The 24,618-nt window shown below is 33.1% G+C and overlaps 1 protein-coding gene, 1 long non-coding RNA gene and 4 other non-coding genes across 6 annotated transcripts; 5 read left to right on the top strand and 1 right to left on the bottom strand.

Annotated features, from left to right (window-relative positions):
* Positions 1 to 6,744: 6,744 nt before the first annotated feature.
* LOC145118246 (U6 spliceosomal RNA) lies at positions 6,745 to 6,845 on the top strand. Its single transcript, XR_013713206.1, has one exon. It is a non-coding gene; the product is annotated as a U6 spliceosomal RNA (small nuclear RNA).
* A 4,110-nt stretch (positions 6,846 to 10,955) lies between these two features.
* On the top strand, positions 10,956 to 11,058 carry LOC145118245 (U6 spliceosomal RNA). Its single transcript, XR_013713205.1, has one exon. It is a non-coding gene; the product is annotated as a U6 spliceosomal RNA (small nuclear RNA).
* Positions 11,059 to 14,601: 3,543 nt separating this feature from the next.
* Positions 14,602 to 14,704, top strand: LOC145118250 (U6 spliceosomal RNA). The gene has a single exon (XR_013713210.1). It is a non-coding gene; the product is annotated as a U6 spliceosomal RNA (small nuclear RNA).
* A 4,836-nt stretch (positions 14,705 to 19,540) lies between these two features.
* LOC145113703 (uncharacterized) lies at positions 19,541 to 21,694 on the top strand. Its single transcript, XR_013710833.1, has 2 exons — positions 19,541 to 19,938; positions 20,742 to 21,694. It is a non-coding gene; the product is annotated as an uncharacterized LOC145113703 (long non-coding RNA).
* Positions 19,627 to 19,728, top strand: LOC145118248 (U6 spliceosomal RNA). Its single transcript, XR_013713208.1, has one exon. It is a non-coding gene; the product is annotated as a U6 spliceosomal RNA (small nuclear RNA).
* Positions 21,695 to 22,239: 545 nt separating the features above from the next.
* LOC145113702 (large ribosomal subunit protein uL16-like) lies at positions 22,240 to 23,845 on the bottom strand. The gene is made up of 4 exons (XM_079049763.1): positions 23,737 to 23,845; positions 22,742 to 23,243; positions 22,566 to 22,647; positions 22,240 to 22,476 (listed from the first exon to the last, which is right to left on the bottom strand). Exons 1-4 carry the CDS (start codon positions 23,744 to 23,746, stop codon positions 22,408 to 22,410), a joined length of 663 nt encoding a protein of 220 aa, XP_078905889.1. The 5' UTR covers positions 23,747 to 23,845; the 3' UTR covers positions 22,240 to 22,407.
* Between the last annotated feature and the right edge of the window lie 773 nt (positions 23,846 to 24,618).

Genomic DNA, 24,618 nt, shown 5'->3' with positions numbered 1-24,618 from the left:
TTACAGCCTGGTAATTTACCAATGAATGTCAATGGATTAGATCAAACGGTCAACAAACAACATTTCCTGAAGCATTGTGGAAGTTAGGAATTTATAAAACTCCTAACAGCTGGTTGGCGTCTTCTTTATACCAGGCTTGTGGATGGATCCAAGTTGAGGGTTGTGTTAGATTCTAGCTCCATGTTCTTGTATGATGAAGGCTTTGGGGTTCTAAGCATGACCCAAACACCTGATTGGATGTAGTTAGATGCAAGTTTCGACTCAGGATGAGTGGGGTTGTGATGGTTTGGGTGTGGTAAGACCATGGGTGGTAACCATGGTTGGTTAGAAGTGTTGTAAGACTGCGATGGGATCGTAGCATGTCACACCCCCAAACCAGACGACGGAAACGTACGGGGATGGAGGACTTCGTTTGTAGTATCACAACACATGCGTCATAGTAATCAAAGTACAAACAACCATTGTATTTAAAAAGTATAAGTATTTACATGTGTTCAATCATTGTATATTGAAACCAAAATAGTTATACAAAAGAAGAAGATATGACTCAAAGTAGCTCCATCTTCTCAAAAAGCTCGGGGAGTACCTGTTTATTGTTTCCCTGAGAATATAAGTAATTTGAAAAGGGAGTATCAACATAAAGTTGAGTGAGTGCATAAGTGTTTATGTTTAAAAGGGTGTCTCTGTATCTTGCATATGTAAACTGTTCCAGAAAATCCTATATTTTCTGTTGTATATGAAAAGTAGTTTTATTCCCATAAAACCGTTCTATTTGTAAACCAATGTTCTGTATTTGTAAAACTTGTAATTGAGAGTGTGTCTGGCTTCACCAGCTGTTATTGAAAACTGTATTGAACCATTGTAGTTTGTATTCTGTAAATTGGTACTTTGAAGGTGTACTTACGTTTAGTTGATTATACACTAACGTATTGTTAATATCTTTTTAATGAGTTATTATAACCATACTAACACATGATGGCCTGAAACAAACGCTTTGTGGGCGTTTAAACTGTTGATAACAATTGCCACTCATTGGCGTGTATGCCTGACTGTAAATAGCAGCCTGAGTGCGGGGTTGTCAATCCCGATATAGATCTACACACAACTTGTTTCGATCCCCTAGCTGGAGATTCTGGTTATAATGTCAGGACTTTACCTTGGTTGTCTAAATGAATTAAACAACCTAAATTTAATGACTCATAAAAAGCATATAAACGTTACATGTATATTAGTCATGAAAACCCAATCATTCTGAAATAAATGATTGACAGTATGTTCTTGAATTATTATTCCGAACATGTATTTGACAATTGTAAACCCTTGATTTGTTTTGAATCAAAACCCTTGTTTCTTGTAAAACAGTGTATTCTAGTATACTTGAATCATGAATTATTGTTCTATGTATCATAAATTATACCTATTATAATTTATATGTACTTTCTGAATCGGTATTTAACTATTTTTGCATGTAACCCCTTGCTCAACATGTTACAAAGGTATTTGAACTGATGAAATAACTTTTATATTTATATACATACACAATTCTATATATAAGTAAAATTTAAACGACACTCGGACAAATAACCGGTACTATAAGCCCACATCCAAACAAGGAAAAGGACCCAGAATAAGTTATCAGTCCTAAGCCTTTTAAATCTTATATATATATATATATATATATATATATATATATATATATATATATATATATATATATATATATATATATATATATACAAATATGAATTTTGGGGAAAAATATAAGTTTATAAAAGAGTTTAATGTTTTGAGTATTTTTGATGATTTAATGTCGTTTTATCATGATTTGAAATCATAATTTTATAACACAAAGTTCTTGTGTTATACTTGTATTCCCCCCCTTAAAACAGTAGAAATTATGAAAATACGGGGGTATGAACTCACTTGATAGGTGGTGATTTAGACAGCGTTTCGTTTCCCAGAAAGGAGTTTATTTGACGAAAAACCGGCTTAAATCGAGCAGAGTTTCGACTGGAGAAAGTTGTTTTTCTCGGGAATTTCGAGGCTTCGAGGCTTGCTTAGGGTTCGAGATATGATACCGGGGCTTTAGGGGTTGTAGGATATTTTAAAGTGGTGAAAGAAGTGAAAAAGTGTGGAAAATGGCGTGAAAAAGTGTAAAAATCCGGAGAGTCTCGCATGGCTTATATAGGTCGAAGCCTCGGATCCGAAGCTGTGGGAGGCAGCCGCGTGTTCGGACAGGTGGCGAAGGGAAGGGGCTCGCTTCGGACAGCTGGCTCGGTGTGTCGGATGGCCATTGGACCGAACTTCGGTCGAATCAGGAGGAGGCGCGTGTCCGAGGGGCGTGTTCCTGCGAGGGTGTCGGCTGGCTACTGGACCTCGGCCTCGGTCCAATCAGAATGTGACACGGAGAACTGCGGTCCAATCAGAAGGTGACACGAAGCAGACACGGGGAAGCCTCGCATGCGAGGTGACGTGGCCGAAGGTACACCATACGAAATTGCCCGGTTTTCAATATTTCTCGATTTTTGTGCCAAAAACTTGCGAAAATCATAACTTTCGCATACGAGCTCCGTTTTTTACGTTCTTTATATGCACGCGTAGGTAAAATTATACTCTACGACTTTCGTTTAGACTTCGTCGGATAATTTTGAATTTTATTTTTAATATTATTATTTTTAACAGACCGGGATAGGAAATCCGTTAAAAATTCATAACTTCTTCATTCGACGTCCGTTTTTGTTTGTCTTTTTACCGTTGTACTACTATTGACGAGACCTTCAATTCTCGTTTAGGTTGTGTCGGCTAAAAATCACTCGATCTTTATTTTTAGTTTTTAGCTGTACACTGCTATACTGAAATTTAGAAAAATCGTAACTTCCTCATACGAAGTCAGATTTTGCCGTTCTTTTTATGAAAGTTCTCGGTTTAACATAAACTACAACTTTCATTTAGATTGTTATGGCTAAAAATCATTTTATTGAAAATTCAGTTTTTACATTGAACATTGTTTTGCCGGTTTTGTCACGGATCTTCGGTTGGTCATAACTTCTTCGTTATAACTCGGCTTTTAGTGTTCTTTATGTTTTTGGAAACCTTGTTACAATCTCTACCACTTGGTTCATCCCAATCGAGATTGTTTAACAATTTATTTTTGAGGGTCAATTTTGTAAATATACACAGTATGCTAAAATTTCTCTTTATTATTTTAAAAAGAACTACAAATTGGCCTACATTATTACATAGGTTTGAAATAACGGTTTGTTACATAGCATTCACCAGTTGGAGGTAGACTATCGTTTGAGGTGGTCATGAGTATAAAGGAGGACCAGTTTATGCCTTGTACATGACATGGAGAAGTATCGGAGTGCATTTCTCTGTTTTATGGGGAGGACCATTGGGGTCTGAGGCGGGGTCAGGCCTGTGTAGCTCTAATTGGGTGGGACCCTTGGGCGAGGCCCGTGTGAATTTGGCAATGCATGTGGGACCTGGTAGAGACCGTTGGGTCGAGTTTTTGGATCTTGAGTTGCAAGAGTGAGTATGCGGTCAGTGAGTGGCGTAGAGGGATGCTTAGGCTAGGATATCCTTGTCATTTGGACTCTTGGGAACCTGGTTGCTGGACCAGGTGCGAGACTGGTAGTCTCAGCGATGGTTTGGGAATCTTTATATCCCGGTTTAGTGAGGGGTTGCTGTGAATCAGAAGGTTTCGAGTGAAATGCAAGTGTAGATCCTTGGATCTCGGGTTTTGATTTAGGTACCGAGATGGTTCTTGGTGGGAACTCGCGTTGGGAATCGTGGGTGTTTAGGTGCAAGGTCTTCATTTCAGTAGGATATGAATTAAGGAATATGTATGCCAAGGGTATTAGTTGAAGGGTTTAGGGTTAAGGGATAGTTTCAGTTTTGATGATATATCAGGCTCTTGTGATTGTGTTTTGGATTGGTTCTATCTGTGTGGGGGTCAGGCAAGTATGGGGTTTCGGAATTTCAGCAATAGTATGTCGGTTCGGCAGTTACAGGAAGCAGTATCTTGTTCAACACTAGAAGGTTCATCTCCCAGTTTGTCTCGCGTTGTTCATTATGTTCATGGAATTGTTATCACCATGATGTGCCTTCCCTCGAAGGAATATCTAATCCCTTTGGTCAAGTGAAAAGTTTTGGGCATCAACATGCGGTGTGTGATGTTGTTTTCCAGTGGGAACCTCAAGTAATCAGAAGTTGAGCCGTCAGTTTGGGAGACAAATGGAATGGAATCAATAATGTTTAGGTATGGGCGGTCTGTCAGGGAGTCAGACCAATTCGAGACTTTAGATTTCAGGATGAGTATATGTGGTTATTCTATATGGGATTGTTTTAGGCTGAAAAATATTCGTTCATATTCGGGTTGGGAAAGCCCTCATAGAGTTGGTTTCGGTTGCCTTTGGGAAGGTTGTGGTATGCTCGTGGTGGTAGCCATGTTGCTCAGGATGTCTGACATGCCTGGGATGGTAAGGAATGATTTCGAGGACAAAATCTAACCTAAGTGGGGGAGAGTTGTAACGCCCTGTCCCGAATCGTTTCCTATTTCGAGGTGGTGACCAAAGATCGGGTATTATCAAACTTAGGACCTTTTAGGAAATGAGACTTGGACCCATTTAGATGTGGCTGTCATAATTTAGATAATCCGGGTGTTCGGTTTGTGTTTTGGAGCCAAGGGGTATTTTGGTAGAGCTTGTTCTTACCTTTTCATGGATATAAGGATCGTCGAAATCAAATTTAAAATGAAGAAGTTATGGTATTCGGAGGATTTTAGGTTTAAGGATAACCCTAGTATGCGGGGGGTACATAAGGAGTATGCATGCGTACTAGTGCAAAGTTCAGTACGCGGGGATTACACTAGTGTACGCTTAGCGTACTAAGAGGGATTGATCGAGGGACCGAGGCCTCGTACGTTGGGCGTACGAGGAGTACGCTAGGCATAAACACATAAATCACATACTGCCCAGTATATCTGGGAGCTGGCCTCCCCTTCGGTATCTTTCAACCGGTAACTGCCTTTGGTATCTTTCAACCGGTAACCGGGGACTATTTCACCCCCTACCACTACCACATAGTAACATATCATACTAACACATAACATAACAGATAGTGGCATACCAGACAATTATCACAAAGACAATCATCTAGCAAACATCTCCTACTAGTGGGCCGGCATTGTGGCCTTAGACTCACTCCTACTAGAAGGTAACTCATCTCACACTGCTGAAGCTCGCTGCCCGAACTCCCTAGCTGTTGCCCTGACGGATTCCCAAGCTAACAATTTCCAACACAAAATCCAATTAGCAACTAAGTTCTAAACCATGAACCATAATCGAAATCTTGGGGTAAAATGACAATTTTACCCCTGGCCCAACAAGACTCATAACTAAGGCCCAAGCCCAAAACCAATAAGTTCCAAAACCATAAAGTCCATAAAAGCCCTATATATGGCCCAATTTCCAATTGGGCCTAGACCCGTACCTGAAACTACCCTTTTTGAACCCATTCTATACTTCATAACCATATAGAGGTCAAGTTTGGTCAAAGTCAACGTCCAAGTCAACATTCTGGTCAAAGTCAACGTCCTGGTTGACTCAACTCGCCTAGTTGGTCCATCAACTCGTCGAGTTCCTGATCCATGAAACTCTGGAAATCTCGATCCTAGTCGTCGAGTTCTTTCATGAACTCGCCGAGTTCCCCCGTCAAACCGAGTCGAGACATTTAACTTCTTGTTTTTGAATGATTGAATGGTTAGATCTCATAAAGTTTGCAACTTTATGAATCTCCAGGTCAAGGTGACTTAGTAGTGTTTTGGATCTGGATTATAATCAAGTTTTGATGGCATGCATAGAGATTAGGTCATAAATCCCCATTTTGACCTAATTCATTCCAATTCATTCCTACCAAAAACGTTTTTGCAAGCAAATGGAATGATGAATTATTTTATTGTGAATTAACAAACTTTTATTTACAAAAACAAAAAAGATAAAACAAAATAAAAAGATCATCAAAACCCCCCAAGTAAATTATAATAGATATAATGTTATTTTCGTTATTATAAAAATATGTAATTTGAATAAAATAATATAAAAAAAAATCTTAGTGGAAGAAGAATGCTCAATTATATAGAATACACGAATTACTTCTTAATAAACAGAAATCGAGAGAAAACAAATCTTTACCCAACACCCAAAGTTGAAGAGCTGACGTTGTACTCATCTTCGTAGTCTTTTTGTATCTCTTTTGATTCCGATGTCATATATGTGTTTTTAGTATTTAAAAAATAAATTAATTGAAATTTTTATTACAAATAATTGTCAATGAATAAATAATAAAGTAACAAATTTATGCTATTATTTTTAATAGACCGAATTTTTATATGTAGCAAAATTGTGATAATTATATATTTTGTAAAATATGGTTTTAGTTTAACAATATTAAGTTAACGAATTGTATAAAGCTAAAAACAAAGCTTAATAAAGATATATGATAGAATTCGATAATACAATTGATTAACATTAATGATAAGTTAATTTATTTAAAAAAAAAATAATGATATTTTATATATTTAAGAAAAATTATTTATTTTGTAAATAAATAATTCGTAGATACAAAGAATACATTTTATTTGATTTGTGAAATACAAAAATGAATAGTAAACTACGCTCGCTCACATCGACCGGGACAAGAACCTAGGAGTCGTTTATATGGTGAAGCTTTGCATGTATGATCGTCCCTTCGGGGACATCCGATAAAATTGGAACGATACAGAGAAGATTAGCATGGCCCCTGCGCAAGGATGACACACAAATCGAGAAATGGTCCAAATTTTTTTTAAACCCTCAGTCGGAATCTTCTCTGAAACCCTAATTTCAGTCGGAACGCCTGAGAAATTTTAAGTTTTTTTTGTTCCTTATGTTGTTTCTTTACAGCCTATAAATAGGGCATTTGCCCATATGAAATAAACAAGTTAAGTTTGAGTGTCTAAGACTTGAGTTGATCTCAAAGTTCTTCCTCTGTTGAAATAGTTGTTCTATTTCTGAATAGCAGAGAGCCCTATCCAAACATACCCGATATTATTCATATAATCATTCATACAATTTAAACAATCCATCATCAATCCATCCCGACGCATCATTAAGGTATAATCTTATCATAATCTTTTTATTAATTCCGTCATGTCGTTAATTTTGGTATCAGAGCTAAGTATCGTTCTTATTATGAATATTCATCTTTTTATAAATATATGTTTATCATGCATCATCATATATATTACTATGAATATTCATCGTTACAAACATTCATCGTTATAAGTTATCATCATAAACTCATTATTAATATCAAATACTACTATCCACCTACAATTTAAACATATGTCGTCAGAAGGTTTTTTACAATTATTACTATGTACCAAGAAGTTAGAAACACATTTCATATGTCAAAAAAGTTTTTAATTCTCTGTATGAAAAACTGTAAGTATCATAAATATAATAGTAATAACAAACCCCACCATCAACATCTTATTAGAATTTATAAATCGTAACTTTGAAAGAAAAAATAAATTATCATTTTGTTTCTAAAAATTATAATCATGAGTTTTTCAAGTTTAAATATTATTAAACAATAATTAAAGTTTTTTCGTAAAACATTGAAACAATCTAAAAAATTTCTTTTAAATTTAAAAATAGATTATAATCAGTAAGATAAATTCTTATATCTCTAATACCATTCAACATTTAGAAAATGTTTTATCATATGAAGAAAACTATTTGTTAAAATTACAATCAGTAAATGAAGAATATAATAATCAGTTAAAAAATATATCTAGATTACAAGAAGGAATTAAGAAATACAAAAAATCACAAAATCGTAATTTAAAAACAATACGCAATGTTTCAACCACTCTAACAAACACAATTTGTTAATATGGAAACTTTGCAAGAAAAAATAAAAAACACAGATATAGAAATTTATAAACTAACTCTAATGAGTAAAAGAAAAACAAATATTAACTCAAACAGTACCTTTATTACAACTAAAATACAAGATAAAGAACTAGTTTCGTATATAGATACAGGAGCTACTTTATGTTTTGGAAGAAGAAAGATATTAAAAAATTGGGAAAATTAGAAAAACCATTAAAAATTACAATTGCTGATAAATCAATTCACAAAATTTGGTTCGTAGGAAGAGACATAGATATAGTAATTGAAAAAGCGTCATTTAAAACTCCAACTATATATCAACATGATTCAGGAATAGATTTAGTAATAGGAAATAATTTCCTTAAATTATATCAACCATTTATACAAACAAATGATCATATAAGTCTCAATCATCCGACAAAAGGTATTATAAAAACTGAAATTATCAAACATTATGATCTTATTAAAATAATCAAACAAGAAGTTGGTTTTCAACTACGCATATTACTAACATTTGCTAAAGAAATTGCTGAAAAACAACTCGAAGAAGTATGTAGCGAAAACCCGCTAGATCATTTAAAAAATAAAAATAATCAAGAAATAATAATATTATTAAAAAACCCTAATGATGAAGTTAATGTTCCAAATAAAATTCCATATAGTATAAAAGATGTTTCTGAATTCAAACAGGAATGCACTGAACTATTAGAAAAACGAATCATTCGACCTAGCACGAGTCCTCATTCTGCACCTGCATTCTATGTAGAAGATAATAATGAAATAAAACGAGGCAAACGAAGAATGGTAATTAATTATAAAAAGATGAATGATGCTACTATAGGAGATTCATATAAATTACCACGAAAAGAATATATATTTTAGAAAAAATAAAAGGAAATACACATTTTAGTACATTTGATGCAAAATCCGGATATTGGCAATTACGCTTACATGAAAATACGAAACCACTAACCGCTTTTTCATGTCCTCCTCAGAAGCATTATGAATGGAATGTCCTTCCATTCGGTTTAAAACAGGCACCACAATATATCAGCGATTCATGGATGAAACTTTAAATGGTTTAGATCATATTTGTCTTGCATATATTGATGATATAATTGTCTTTACAAAAGGAAATAAACAAACACACATTGATGCAGTCATCAAGGTTTTACAAAGAATTAAAGAAAATGGTTTAGTTTTATCAAAAAAGAAATCAAAACTTTTTCAATCTACAGTTGAATATATCGGTTTAAAAATTGGAGAAAATGGTCAATTACCGTTAACAGACAATATACGAGAAAAATTAAATATGTTTCCTGATAAACTTGAAAATAGAAAACAAATACAACGATTTCTTTGTTGTTTAAATTATATTGCAGAACAATGATTTTTGAAAAACTTAGCAAAAGAAAGAAAAGTTTTACAAAAGAAAATATCAGAAAAAATACATTGGTCTTGGACCAATACAGATACTATTTTGGTACAAAGTATAAAACAAAAAATTCAAGTTCTCCCCACTTTATATAATGCAAAATTCGACGATTTTCTAATTGTGGAGACAGATGCATCACAAGTCACTTGGGCAGGATGCCTAAAAGCAATTATACGTGGAAAGATATTATTGGGATTAGATAGTGAGGGAAACCTCATATCTAACTCATCAAAAGTATACAATGATAAAACATACACTGGTATGAAAATATCATCCGAAGTAAACAATGATAAAGTATACAGTGATATGAAAATATCACCAAAAGCATACACTGATACGGATGTATCATCTGAAGTATTAAAAACAGATAAATATAAGCAAAAACTATGCAAGTATATATCGGGAACATTTTCCCAAACGGAGCAAAATTACAGCACACATGAACGAGAAACACTAGCATGTCTCAGAACATTGAAAAAATGGAAAGTCGAGCTACTTCAAACCAGATTCGAATTACGCACAGATTCCAAGTATCTACTTGGCTTTTGGCGATATAAGTTACAAGAAGATTATTGTCGAGGACGATTGATTAGTTGGCAATTACAATTACATCAATTTCATCCATACCTCAAGTATATCAAAAGCGCCAACAATCATATAGCAGACACATTGACAAGAGAATGGAAGCCATCATAGAGAAACAACTAAAAACATTCATACTCGAATATGGAAGAAACACCGTTTATGGAAAACTAACGTCAGCAATGACCAAAGCACACATCATTCAGAAATATCTGTCCTTTCGGTGGCGGGAGGAATGACGAAAGCAATGACGTAAAAAGCTATTATATTATTAAAGACATTATTGAAGACACGCGTCCTTTCATTGTTGAAGGAATTGTAATTATTTGTCATTTGTCTTTTATAATTATTATTGTCAATATGATATAAAGTAGTGTCTAGGATGTAAAATAAAGTGTATAACCCTCAATAGTCTAGGGGGCTATATTGTAAATATGTATGTCGTATTTCAATCAAACGATTGCAACTCAATTATGTAACCGGCTCTCTTGAGCCTATAAATAGGGCCTTTGCCCATATGAAATAAACAAGTTAAGTTTGAGTGTCTAAGACTTGAGTTGATCTCAAAGTTCTTCCTCTGTTGAAATAGTTGTTCTATTTCTGAATAGCAGAGCCCTATCCAAACATACCCAAGATTATTCATATAATCATTCATACAATTAAAACAATTCATCATCAATCCATCCCGACGCAGAGCAATGACGTAAAAAGCTATTATATTATTAAAGACATTATTGAAGACACGCGTCCTTTCATTGTGGAATGAATTGTAATTATTTGTCATTTGTCTTTTATAATTATTATTGTCAATATGATATAAAGTAGTGTCTAGGATATGAAATAAAGTGTATAACCCTCAATAGTCTAGGGGTTATATTGTAAATATGTATGTCGTATTGCAATCAAACGATTGCAACTCAATTATGTAACCGGCTCTCCCCACATCGACCGGGACAAGAACCTGGGAGTCGTTTATATGGTGAAGCTCTGCATGTATGATCGTCCCTTCGGGGACATCCGATAAAATTGGAACGATACAGAGAAGATTAGCATGGTCCCTGCGCAAGGATGACACGCACAAATCGAGAAATGGTCCAAATTTTTTTTTAAACCCTCAGTCAGAATCTTCTCTGAAACCCTAATTTCAGTCGGAACGCCTGAGAAATTTGAAGTTTTTTTTGTTCCTTATGTTGTTTCTTTACATCCTTGTTGTGGATTTTGAGGAGGCATCTAACAGCAATTGATCTTCCAAAGGTTGTTCAATCTATCTCTGTTCGTTTATTCGCTGATATGTCTCCGAGTTCCAATTTCAGATTCTTTGTTTATCTACCTGTGCACCAGGTATTATTTTATCAAGCTAAATATGTGTGTGTGTTCGCTTATGTGCTAATGTATGATTCACTTTTGCAACTTCAGTTTTTTAGTTCATTGCTTGAAGGGGTTTCAACCAGATAGACAGCTTCATGAATATCTTTGCTTAATTGGTTTAGGACACGCCACTAATTTAGGTACTGAACTTGTTGATTTGTACTGACCATGCAACGATTTGTCCAATGCCCACCTATTGTTTGATGGAATTTCCAAATGAATTGTCGTTCTTTGTAACATTTTGATTCGTGGGTATGCTTTGAATGGTCCTTATAATGTTGCGATTTTTCTGTATCATGAATAATAATTTCACATTCCCGTAGATTGGTGCTCTTGAATCTTGGTGGGAGAAATCAAGTGACATGTGTCTGCAGAAGGATTTAAGTGACAAAAAAAATAAAAAAGTGACAAAAAAATAACACAGTGACTGGTTAAACAAGTTACAAGTAAAATGTTTAAAGCTTTGCATATTTCAGTAACAAACTGAAATTTGATTGTATTATTTGTGTCGATAATCACTTTGTTGTATAAATTGGTAAAAATGAGAAAAGTTGTATATAATGTAATTAATCAGATTTGAACTGTTATACCAGTTTGTGAGGTTGTGGTGATGATTCTGTCAATTTACTTGTCATACCAAGTTGCAGATTATGATGTTTTGTATGATTTGTGAAGAAAAGAGAATGATAAGTCTAGGTAAAGAGCATGATAATAGACTAATAATTGAATATTAAATGGGCATACCCTGTTAGTTTTTTGATGATAAACAAGTTAATTGTGTGTTTATGGATTAAAAAAGAGGAAAATTGTGTATGCTTTGATTAAATAAATGTCAAAAGATAGACCGTTGATTTATTGGTTATATGCATAGAACCTTGAGCAAAAATATCTATTGATAGAATCATGGAAAACAAATTGGTACACAGGGTGCACCATTCAAAATTTCAACTGCTACATCTCATACTGTATGAAGAACTGCACAACTTTGTCAATCTCATCCTCTTTTTGAGTATAAATAGATGATGAAAGAATGTATGGTTTCCATAATATGACGCCCCGAAAGTAATTACTTTACTTTTTTTCCAAATGTTAGGGATTTATGCTTAACTATTTGAAATGGTGACCAATAAGGTAGTTCCCTAAATGGCTAAATAGAAACGCTTACTTGACATATTCAACTATAGTAAAGATAAAAACAAAACAAAACAAGGACATGTACATCCACATTAATATCTTCTATTTGATGTGTTTTGAACTTGATGTGCAGTTGTGCTCGTGTAGTGGTGTCTGGTTTCAAGAACGACATGGTAACTATAGAGCTTCAAGCCTTCAATTGTTTGCAACATATATGTTTTTTTACCATAGCTTCAAGCCTTTAATTGGATGTATCAATAGTGTTATTTCACTTATTTACAATTTGTATTTGTTGTTTTGAAACCTAATAAGCAACGAGTTTATGTTTCTATGTTCAGGGGCGGAGCCAAGATTTTTCGATAAAGAGGACTTAATTATATTAAAAAATATACATTCGATTAACATAACATAGTTTGTAAAATTGAAAGAGAAATTGATTAAAAAATGTCCTCTATATAGGAGTAACATCGATCTTTGGAAGAATCAATATTATATTTGGTTTTTTTCCAATTTCCATATTAATATTATTTTCACGCTGTGAACATATATTATAAACATCTTCAATAATATTGTCACTAACAAGACGCGGTTTTCGGTCATAAATATCTTTTTTTGTTTGAAAAAAAAAATCAATCGTTTTTTTTTTGCTTGTGATTAACATTATGACTATAAGGGAGGAGGGAGTCATTTCCTCCCAACCCACTGAACCCACTGTCACATCACTTTTTCTCTTTTATTTTTCTTCATCTTTCTCAACCCACAACACACAGAAACCCTATCTTTTTGAACTCACTCAATTAAAAAAAATACAAAACAATCAAAGATAAAATCTTAATTAGCAATAGAGTTACCGACAGTACCACTCCCGCTTCAACGGGTTGGTTAATTGGTTTCACGAACCCACTTCATCATCTCTCTCTACTTTCCCTCTCTCATTTTCTCTTGTACCATGTGTTTTAAAACTTGTACCTTAGTTGTTTTGTATTTTTTTTTAATTGAGTGGGTTGAGAAAGATAGGATTTCCGTGTGTTGTGGGTTCGGAAAGATGAAGAAAAATAAAAGATAAAAAGTGATGTGGCAGTGGGTTCGGTGGGTTGGGAGGGAACGACTCCCTCCTCCCTAAGAAATTAAGAAACTAATCATGATAATTATTAACCATAAAGTACAGAAAAATTATATAATAACCATAACTTATAAGAATTTAAAGTTACATTTTCTTGAAAAAGAATTAGGAACGTTGATGATTGTAATTGTCGTTCCTGACTTGCCGTGGTTGATGTATTCACTTTTTTTTGTGTGTGTGTTATTGTCATATTGTGTGTGTAAATTGCAATCGTCTAATAAAAGATTAAAGAAATTGGGCTTTTGTGGGATGTGTGGGTTTAGCCTCTTTGGTGACCAGTTTTTAGTTTTTACTATGAGCTTAAAACAAATATTAAGGTTTTATGACTAATATTGGTTGAACAAATATGAGATGTTGGCTCGCCCCTGTCTATGTTGGCTTTTTATATAGGAGATTGGAGAGGAATTGTTCCGAATATATTTCTTATAATTATATTTATGCTAGTATAATACAATAACTATATTTATTATGTTTTACAATATCTTCGTTGATTTATTTATCTTACGATAAAAAAAATATGAGTTTGAAACTAAATTTTTGAATATTAATAAAGCTAATAGAAATGATTTGTTGGAAATAATAAAATAATAACATTGTTATTTGATAATAATTATCATTTATCCGGATTGTATATGATGAATAAATAGACTAGTTTTAAAGGTCTTAATAAATCTTTTGAAGTTATATATTTTGTATAAAAATATAGTAGTTATTTATTGATAAAAGTTTAAAAAATTGTATATAAGGATATACGATCAACAAATAAATTAACTATTTAAAAAAATTAGATAAAGTGTCGACAAACTCTATATTCGGAAATTTGGATAGAAATCTTGATTACCAATAATCAGATCATTCCTAGATTTAAAAGTTACGTTATAATTTTGAAGGCGTTTAATTTGATTGGCTAGAATACAAAACTATAAACAGTAACCTAGTTCGCTTTCGACTCGCTTCGTCCCACATCGACCAGGAGAGGAACCAGCGACCCCTTCATATGGCGGAGCTATGTATCTATCATCGTCCCTTCGGGGACATCCGATAAAATTGGAACGTTTCAAAGAAGATTAGCATGGCCCCTGCGCAAGGATGACACGCACAAATCGAGAAATGGTCCAAATTTTTTTCTGCCCGAAATCGTCTTCGCCAAAACCCTAATTTCTTTTGTGGATATATGCACTGTAATTTCACCGGCGGTCGACAACCGGAGAGGCCATTGGTGGATTTCGAGAAGCCATATACCTGCAATTGATCTTCGAAGCTTTGTTGATTGTGTATGCGCTGATGTGATTCCGTCCCATCTCCAGTTCCTTGGTTTGTTGAATTGTAATTATTTGTCATTTGTCTTTTATAATTATTATTGATTAACTTTATTAGAAAGGGTATCACAACATAAATCAATTTTTGCATCTTGTGTTGTTTTTTTGTTCTAAACATTTTTTCTGCATCCATGCTTTTAATATACTTATTTGTGCTCCTAAAGTATCTGCAATTTTATTTTGTTGTAATGCTTCTTGGAAATCTTTTATTACACTTTGACTTACTAATGATGGTAATTTTTGGTAAAACATGTCTAATGCTATCTTTTTTCTAGTGAAATCTAGATTATAATAATGTTCAGAATATTCACATATAAATGGGTCTAGATAACACATGTTACAAATTCGTAGGTTAGTTAAATGTCATAATGATTCTAATTGAAAGGCTTCCTGGGATGTTTTATCTTCTATTTGTTTTCCTATGAATTCTTGAATAAGCCGATTTAATACATTTTTAAATGTTTTCATAGCGTCAGTGGTAACTATCATCATTGTTTCTGTTTCATCGAGAGATGAAAGGAAACGATATGCATTACCTTGTGTTTTATGTATAATATAATTAAGAAAATTTTTTGGATGTAGATTTCTTAACTCTTCAGTTAATTGAATTTGAATTCCCATTTTATTACTCCATTCTTGAATTTTTGCTTCGGGATTTTGTTCACAATCAATAAAAAGAATATCTGAATTTGTTGGAAAAGTAAATAATTTGGGTATGTATTGTGGATGTATTTTTTCCCATTTGTTTTGTTTATTTTTAACCATTCCTTGTCTATATAAAAAAATTTCCTCTAATGAAGGTGGTCCATAAATATATTGATTTTGATAATCATCTTCAACATACGATTGTTTTCGTTTTAATCCAAAATTATTTTGTGATTCTTTATATAGATTTGAATAAGGGTTTTCATCATCGGATGAAAAATCATATATTACCTCTGCATCGTTATTATCCGAATTATTTTTTATTTCTGTATTATTTTCTTGAATTTCGGATGAAATTTCTAGTTCTGCGAATAATTTAGTTAGTGTTTCTACTTTTTCTTGTAAAGTTTCCATATTAATAAGGTTTGTTGGTACTAATTTTTTGAAAACAAATCTTTTAGTTTCTTTTTATTAATGGAGTAGTTATTATTTGTTGAAAATTAGTTTCATTAAATATTATGTTATTAGTCATATTTGGTGATTCAAGTGATAATAAAGGGGTAAATAATTTATCTATATAAATTCTATCTTCTGTTTTAAATGTAATACTATGATGAGAATTTGTTAATGCATAATTTATTTGATATGTAATAGTAAACGGATGATTACCTTTTAACATAAAATTTTGTCTTAATAATTTATATCGTACAGTAATACTATTACTTAGATTTTTATCTTTAAGACTTAATCCTAGTTGAATATTAATATTAAATTTTATTTTTCCTTCAATTAAATTACCTTTTCCTTTTGCAATAATACTTTCTTGATTATTAATTATACAATCATCTCTGATTTCTAATTCTATTGGTGTATCTAAATCGCTAAAAGTACTTTTTAAAATTACTTGAATAGTTGATATATGAATATAAGCAATTTTTATTCTGTCTACTTCTTTAATATTAGATAACCTATTTCTAATTTGTTGTATATTTATTATGGGTATAATAATATTTCCTTGAGTTGATTCTATAGGTATTGGTTATTCTCCTATAATTTTTCCATAATATATAATTTTTTTTCTAGAAAAGAAATTTTTTAATGGGTTATTTCTAAAATTATGTTTTTCTGATAGTGTAAAATTTGATTTTTTTATAGCATCTTTATTAATATTATTTTTATTAATTAAAGCATCAGAAGTGTATCCAGATTCATTTTCTTCGTTATTAATAATGATTGGTGAATTTTCTATTTCTTAAGACATATTTAACAGATTAGTTTTGTTATTTTATCTTCTAGATTTTTTATTTTTTTTTCTTGTTTCCAATTTATACTATTACTTATTATATGTATTGCTTCAATATTGGATATACAATTAATTATTGATATGTTAGAATCTATTTTTAAATTTAAAAGAAATTTTTTAGATTGTTTCAATGTTTTACGAAAAAACTTTAATTCTTGTTTAATAATATTTAAACTTGAAAAACTCATGATTATAATTTTTAGAAACAAAATGATAATTTATTTTTTCTTTCAAAGTTACAATTTATAAATTCTAATAAGATGTTGATGGTGGGGTTTGTTATTACTATTATATTTATGATACTTACAGTTTTTCATACAAAGAATTAAAAACTTTTTTGACATATGAAATGTGTTTCTAACTTCTTGGTACATAGTAATAATTGTAAAAAACCTTCTGACGACATATGTTTAAATTGTAGGTGGATAGTAGTATTTGATTTTAATAATGAGTTTATGATGATAACTTATAACGATGAATGTTTGTAACGATGAATATTCATAGTAATATATATGATGATGCATGATGAACATATATTTATAAAAAGATGAATATTCACAATAAGAACGATACTTAGCTCTGATACCAAAATTAACGACATGACGGAATTAATAAAAAGATTATGATAAGATTATACCTGAATGATGCGTCGGGATGGATTGATGATGAATTGTTTAAATTGTATGAATGATTATATGAATAATCTTAGGTATGTTTGGATAGGGCTCTGCTATTCATAAATAGAACAACTATTTCAACAGAGGAAGAACTTTGAGATCAACTCAAGTCTTAGACACTCAAACTTAACTTGTTTATTTCATATGGGCAAAGGCCCTATTTATAGGCTCGAGAGAGCCGGTTACATAATTGAGTTGCAATTGTTTGATTGCAATACGACATATATATTTACAATATAGCCCCCTAGACTATTGAGGGTCTTATACTTTATTCTACCGACACTTACACTACTTTATATTACATTGACAATAATAATTATAAATGACAAATGACAAATAATTACAATTCCTTCCACAATGAAAGGACGCGTGTCTTTAATAATGTTTTTAATATGTCATTGCTTTCGTCATTTCGTCATTCCTCCCGCCACCGAAAGGACAGATATTTCTGAATGATGTGTGCTTTGTTCATTGCTGACGTTAGTCTTCCATGAACGGTGTTTCTTCCATATTGTCTTTACAATGGCTGCAATTATGTCGTGGTGCATGCATGATATGTTTACAAAGCTGTTTTTTTAAATCAGCGGGTAATTCAGCTAAGTGATGTGAAAATTTTTCAAACGGCTGTTCGAAAGTTTCAATTGCTTTTAATGCTTCCGGGGTTATTTCACTGTCTTTAGAGAATAGATAACGAAGGTTTTACTGGCATAATTTACTCTGATTCTTGACTTTTGATCTTTACCATTGCCTACGCGAGATGATGCTAAATAGACACCGGCAAGTGCGAAAATCAAATGGTCTTGTGTAGGTATTTCATGGGGTAGGTCATCTCTTGTTGGTTTTGAGCCGTTGTTTATCCCCATATTTGCGAAAGTAATGCTTGGAACAAGTAATTGAGAATCTTCATTAAAAATTGGGTAACTTGAATGCATCTTGATAAATAACCCTCTTTCTTGTTTTGCAAATCGTGTTTTGTAGCTTCTGATTACTGTTTGAACAGCTGATGGGAATTCGCTGATGCAATGTAAATTTGTTCCATCAAGATAGATAGTTTCTATGAATCCATGGCTGAAATAGTCTCATAAAGTCATGGGGTCAGTGAGATCTACTAGGAATACTGCTTTTGGGCCTGGTCGCCTGACTACTGGGTAAAAGCCCATTAAAGAATGGACTTCGGTGTATTTAATGAGGTTGTCCCATAATCTGGAAAATTTTTGAGCAGATGGTTTTTTCATAGCTTCTTTTTCTTTAGTTGATGGAATGGCTTCAAGGGCAATTTTTGCGTTTAGTTGGTTAAGGGATTTTGGGATGGATACAGGTTTTTGTGGGGTAAAGCTGGATATGGGTTTTTGTGGTGTAAGGAGAACTGTTTTCGAACATTCGACATTATCTTTTATGACTGCTGTGTATGCTTCGTTGTATGCGGCTTCTGCTTCATTTTTTGTTTTGTAACTTTTGTGAATGACGTTTTTTCCAAGAATATATGAATTGGCAATTCCCCAATCGTCGTAGATTCCTTTGTTTTCTCCATTGAAAATCACATACCATTTCTTTATGTTTTTTATGATCGGCTTGAAGTGGTGGATATTCTTCCTAGTTTGGCGTCATAGGTTGTTTTTCTGTTTTGAGTATTATTTGTGGCTGACTATCATTGCATGATATTTCTTGAATTTCTTCTTTTGGTTGCTTCGTTGTTGAACTACTAGCTGCTTCTTCTTTAGGTATTGAATGGGATGATAAAATTTGTAATGTTTGTTGTAGTTGTTCTTTTTCACGTCTGACTACTTCAAGTTGTCTGATTAATGATGCTTCTTGCTCCTCTTTTTGTTTGAACTGGTGTTTGATTTGCTTCATGATTGCTTCCATTTCAATATATCTGCTGAATAAATATTTGCGTCTCTTGGGTACCTGAATGATTGCTGATATTTGTTTGTTTTTAATATTTCAAATGATGATATGAGAATTTTAATAAGTGATATATTTTATATCACCATATACTTTATTTTTTATGCTTTTGGTGGTATTTTCATACCATTGTATGTGTTGGTAATGTATACTTCGGATGGATTAGATATGAGGGATGTTGATTGTGTATCTATCATCGTCCCTTCGGGGACATCCGATAAAATTGGAACGATACAGAGAAGATTAGCATGCCCCTGCGCAAGGATGACACGCACAAATCGAGAAATGGTCCAAATTTTTTTCTACCCGAAATCGTCTTCGCCAAAACCCTAATTTCTTTTGTGGATATCTGCACTGTAATTTCACCGGCGGTCGACAACCGGAGAGGCCATTGGTGGATTTCGGGAAGCCATATACCTGCAATTGATCTTCGAAGCTTTATTGATTGTGTATGCGCTGATGTGATTCCGTCCTATCTCCAGTTCCTTGGTTCATCTTCATGTGCACCAGGTATTGTTGTATAAAGCTAAATTAGTATGTTTTCGCTTATGCCCTGATGTGTGATTAAACATTGCAACTTCAGTTTCTTAGTTAATTAAATTGCTCGAAGAGAAATCCAACAGCTTCACTCACATCTTTGCTCAATTGCTCTAGGATAACAGTACCACATCAATTTGGGTACCAAACTTGTTGGTTCTGGAGTGGCTCATACAAATACAAGTATCTGTCTACTGTTTGTTTGCTAGAATTTCTAAAAGAAAATGTCTTTCTTTTGGTTACAATGCTTCTGCAGTTTTGCTGCATTATGAAATGCTTGATAATGGGGTTGTTCCTCATATTTTATTTTTACATTCCGATTTGCTCTCAAACACATTAGTTTTTTGTTCTCAAATGCATAGATAGGTTAGTTTAACCATTTGACTCCTTGTTGATACTAAATAATCTACGTACCCAGGTCATTTTTAGTACAATACAATATAAGTGCTGCTTCTTTTGGCCATTTCATTTTTGCTAGTTTGGTAATACTATTGTTTGTGATTTTTTTAGCAATTGTTACAACTGATTTTAAAATTGTTATATGTAAATATCAAACTATTATAACTACATTAATATGGAAGAATCAAAGAAGTAACAAATCTCAGGATCAAATTGGTTCAAAAACATTTCACAAATCAGGACTGTAAATCGATTACTCTTGTGAACATCTTAACATGAACCGATCAAGAAAAGATTATAAACAAAAACTGAAAACTTACTAACACATGATCTAAAACACCTGTACGGGTATTGATGTGTTTCTTTCTCTCTCTCAGATGGAGCGTATTATGTTGTAGATGAATTGAGGTAATCAAACAGATCCAGGAACATATATATCTTCAAGTCACAGCTATGATTTGAGAGTTGAGTCAACTGTTCACAAGAGAAATTGATTGGTCATGAACTGTTCTGGAATCAACTTGATCTTGAAATTGATTAGTTCTATAGTATGAATTGCAATTTTCCTATACAACAAGTAGATTGAAAGTTAGTGAAAGTAAGGAGGGAGGATGAGTTAACTTTGTGATTCAAATCTTGAATTGATACTGACCCTGTGATTGTTTAGTGCTAATTGTCATTATATCCAAGGCTAGGCTAGGAAAGGTTTTTGTATAGACTTGCAGATTGTCTGGAAGCCTGTAGCTGTAGGTATAAAATCCAACAAGTGGTGTGGTGATTGGTGAATGTGGATGATAATGGCTTTTGCAGACTGTAGTACCAAAGACAAAATCTCTTGTCGATTGGTTGTATCTGAAGTAAGCCTTGCACTCATTCAAAATGAGTGAGGATAAGCATCTTAATAATTAATTGATGTCATGCCTTCAATAAGCTTATCCTTGATCTTGAAAATATTGATGTGAAATTAGAGGATGGGGTCAGGCTTCTATACCAAAGAGTTATGTACATATCAAAGAAACATTGTTTTTGGTAGAGAATCATTCTCATATGATGAAGTTCAATCGGCTTTGAACCAACTCTAAGGAGTTGAATGGAAAGACAAGATAAAAAACAGAGTTCATCCGGTGATTTTTGGGCTTTTTGGGTAAAGAAACTTTTAAAAACTAGCATTAGATGTAACCATTGTACTTTTAATGAGATGACACGCTAGGAGGATTTGTCCTTAGAGATGAAAGGTTTTTGTATAGACTTGCAGATTGTCCAGTAAATCGTTGTGTTTTTTGTATGGAATATGAACTATGTAAATCGTTGTGTTTTTTTTGTTTTTTTGTATAGACTTGCAGATTGTCCAGTAAATCGTTGTGTTTTTTGTATGGAATATGAACTATGTAAATCGTTGTGTTTTTTTTGTTTTTTTGTATAGACTTGCAGATTGTCCAGTAAATCGTTGTGTTTTTTGTATGGAATATGAACTATGTAAATCGTTGTGTTTTTTTGTTTTTTTATCTCATCTTTACTCTGCCTTTTAAAAGCATAACCCTTACTTACAATGGCCACCTGAGGGCTGTTGAATGTTGATAGTTCTATAAAAGTATTTTAAATACATATTACTAATAAAAATATTAGAAAACATGTTTGCTCGTTGTAACTTACATTACCTTTCAAACATATTTGTTCGTTTTTAGTTTTTTTATGATATGTGAAACTTAAAATTGAGTAATTCTTGGTTTGTTACTAATTTATGAAACAAAATATCCTACAAATAGATAACTTCATTACATAACGAAAAAATTAGCACAACCTTTTTTTCATACTATTTGTTATAAATACTTAAGCCTTCAAAGAAACAGTAAAAAAATCACACACAAACAAACATCCAGAAGAAAGACTACATAAATCAAACCACCGTGCATTCGAGTTCAAGTAGCAAGAATTCCTTTCAGTGCATTGCAGTAGCCCAAACACAAGGGAAAAACAAAACACGATTATAAAATGTCATTTTAGCAAAACAAGAAAAAGGGTTATTTCTTCCTGGGATAAAATTTATGCAACTGCGTCTAAGAAAGCTCTTCCAGGTTGACGATTTGCAAGAGGCCCATGGCATCCAAGAAGCTGCATCATCATCATCATTACAATCAAAACGTTCCTCATATTAGATAATATAGACAAAAAACAGAAAGAGATGAAAAAGAAAGCAATACCTTAGCATTAACACCATCAGACATGATTCGGTTCTCAGATTTCCACTGAACATAGTCAGTACGACTGAACTTAGTAAATCCCCTGCAATCACCATCACAATAACATTATAAACAAAAAATGAAGCATTAGATAACTTTAAAAAAAATAAAAGAGTAGCTAAAAATCATATTCATACCATTTCCTGCTGACAATAATCTTTTGGCGACCAGGGAACTTGAATTTAGCCCTACGAAGAGCCTCTTGAGCATGCTGACTGTTACCATCTTTGCATCTAACAGATAGAAGAACTTGACCAATGCTTACACGGGCACAAACTCCCTGTGGTTTTCCAAAGGCACCTCTCATACCAGTCTGAAGCCTATCAGCTCCAGCACATGAAAGCATCTTGTTGATACGAAGAACATGGAAAGGATGAACCCTAACCCTCAAGTGGAAAGCATCCTTTCCTGCAAACTTTGTCATGTACTTGTTGCAGGCAATACGTGCTGCTTCAAGTGCCTCACTGGAGACATTCTCTTTCTCCCAACTGACCAAGTGTACGCAAAAGGGGAACTCATCGACTCCTTTCTTCTTCATTCCAACATCGTAGATCCTAATCTTGGGATCAGGCACACCTCTACAGTAACGAGATTTGGGATATGGCTTGTTCTTGATCTGTCGGTAACATCTAGCCGGTCCTGCACCATAGAACAAGTATTACATCAAAAAATTTCCGGTGGAATACAATTGCAGATTTTCGATTGCATCAAATTAGATTCAAACATCCATCAGTTTATTTCCGCCATTTCAACAAGGCGATTAAACGAACGAGTCATGTAACAGCTCGGAATAATTCGAGTACAATACAAATCAATTTCATAAACGAATGCTAGAATCGGGAAAAAGAGAGGTATTTATCCAACTAACTATCGCACAGATCTCCTTAGAGTTCGACTACCGATAAACAAATGCAAAACACCATCAAAAACTCGAAATAGAACAACTTCAAACAATTCATAACCTAACTAGTCATGATTTATTCAAAGAAGAAACATTACGCATAAACGATGTTACACAACAGTTGCATCTGATGAAGGGATACGATTCCTAATCGTATAAATTTCTTTTCGAATCAACTCGACGATAATTAACTGTGGTAACAATTACAACATAGAAGATTGAAAGACTTACTTCTTCCCATGGCGAAATTCTGGTTGTTTGCTGCTGCGTCGAGTCTTCTTCAAAAACCCTAGATGAAGAAATGGTATTTATAGAATGGGGCAAGATGCGCGTGGGCTCTATGGGCTTTACGTATAGGCCTACGTAGTTTGCGTGTTATGGTGATCTGATAATGGGCTTCTAGAAGCCAGTCCACTTTTAATGAATGGATTAACTAGGTTTTCTTCCAGAAGATATCCATCCGGGTCGACATAAGACTCAATCGGGTATTTAACAATTGAAAAATACACCACCGAGAAACTATTTTGGTTTAAGCAAGTTTGTTGTCGACTTAAAGCTGATTTGATTCCACGTTTCCTCATGAACCGTTAAACATGATTTTCATATTTATAAAAACATGAATAAATAAAAATAAAAATTTATCAACTTTATCCGATTATGACCATTTATGGTAAGTCATAAAGTTATTCATAAAGCCAGACAATATTTCTAGAACATCTATCCCAAAAACTATATTTTTTCAATTATTAAGAAATGACCGCAAAGCATGTGCATCGTGTTCATGCATTAGGCTAGAGAGATCATGTTCATGCATTATTATGCTAGAGAGTGGTGTCACACTTCTCACAATCCACGTAAGTGCCAGATATAATTTGTCATGTTGCTACGAAAGTTTGTAATTTAGAGACCATAGGTTGTCATGTTTGATATGTTATTTAATTTTTCTAAAATTAAATTATATTAAAAATAATGAATTTAAACAGATTATTTTAAAACTAAAATTTCATTAAACTTTAAAGGAAATTACAACAAACCTATAAAAAACAAACAACATAGAATTTAAAAATACAGAACATGGAAAATAAAATTACGAAACCTAGAAATTAAAATACA

The sequence above is a fragment of the Lactuca virosa genome, chromosome 5 (assembly GCF_052849685.1).
Source record: "Lactuca virosa cultivar CGN04683 chromosome 5, Lactuca_virosa_CGN04683_v6, whole genome shotgun sequence".
Classification (NCBI taxonomy): Eukaryota; Viridiplantae; Streptophyta; class Magnoliopsida; order Asterales; family Asteraceae; genus Lactuca; species Lactuca virosa.
The sequence above is the reverse complement of the archived record's forward strand: the minus strand, read 5'-3'. Positions and strand labels throughout refer to the sequence as shown.

What these genes read in the sequence shown, in the direction of transcription:
- LOC145113702 (XM_079049763.1), bottom strand. An exon ending in ATTATTGTCAGCAGGAAATG is followed by an intron (nt 22,648 to 22,741) that starts GTATGAATATGA and finishes TGGTGATTGCAG; the next exon opens with GGGATTTACTAAGTTCAGTC. An exon ending in CTGATGGTGTTAATGCTAAG is followed by an intron (nt 22,477 to 22,565) that starts GTATTGCTTTCT and finishes ATGATGATGCAG; the next exon opens with CTTCTTGGATGCCATGGGCC.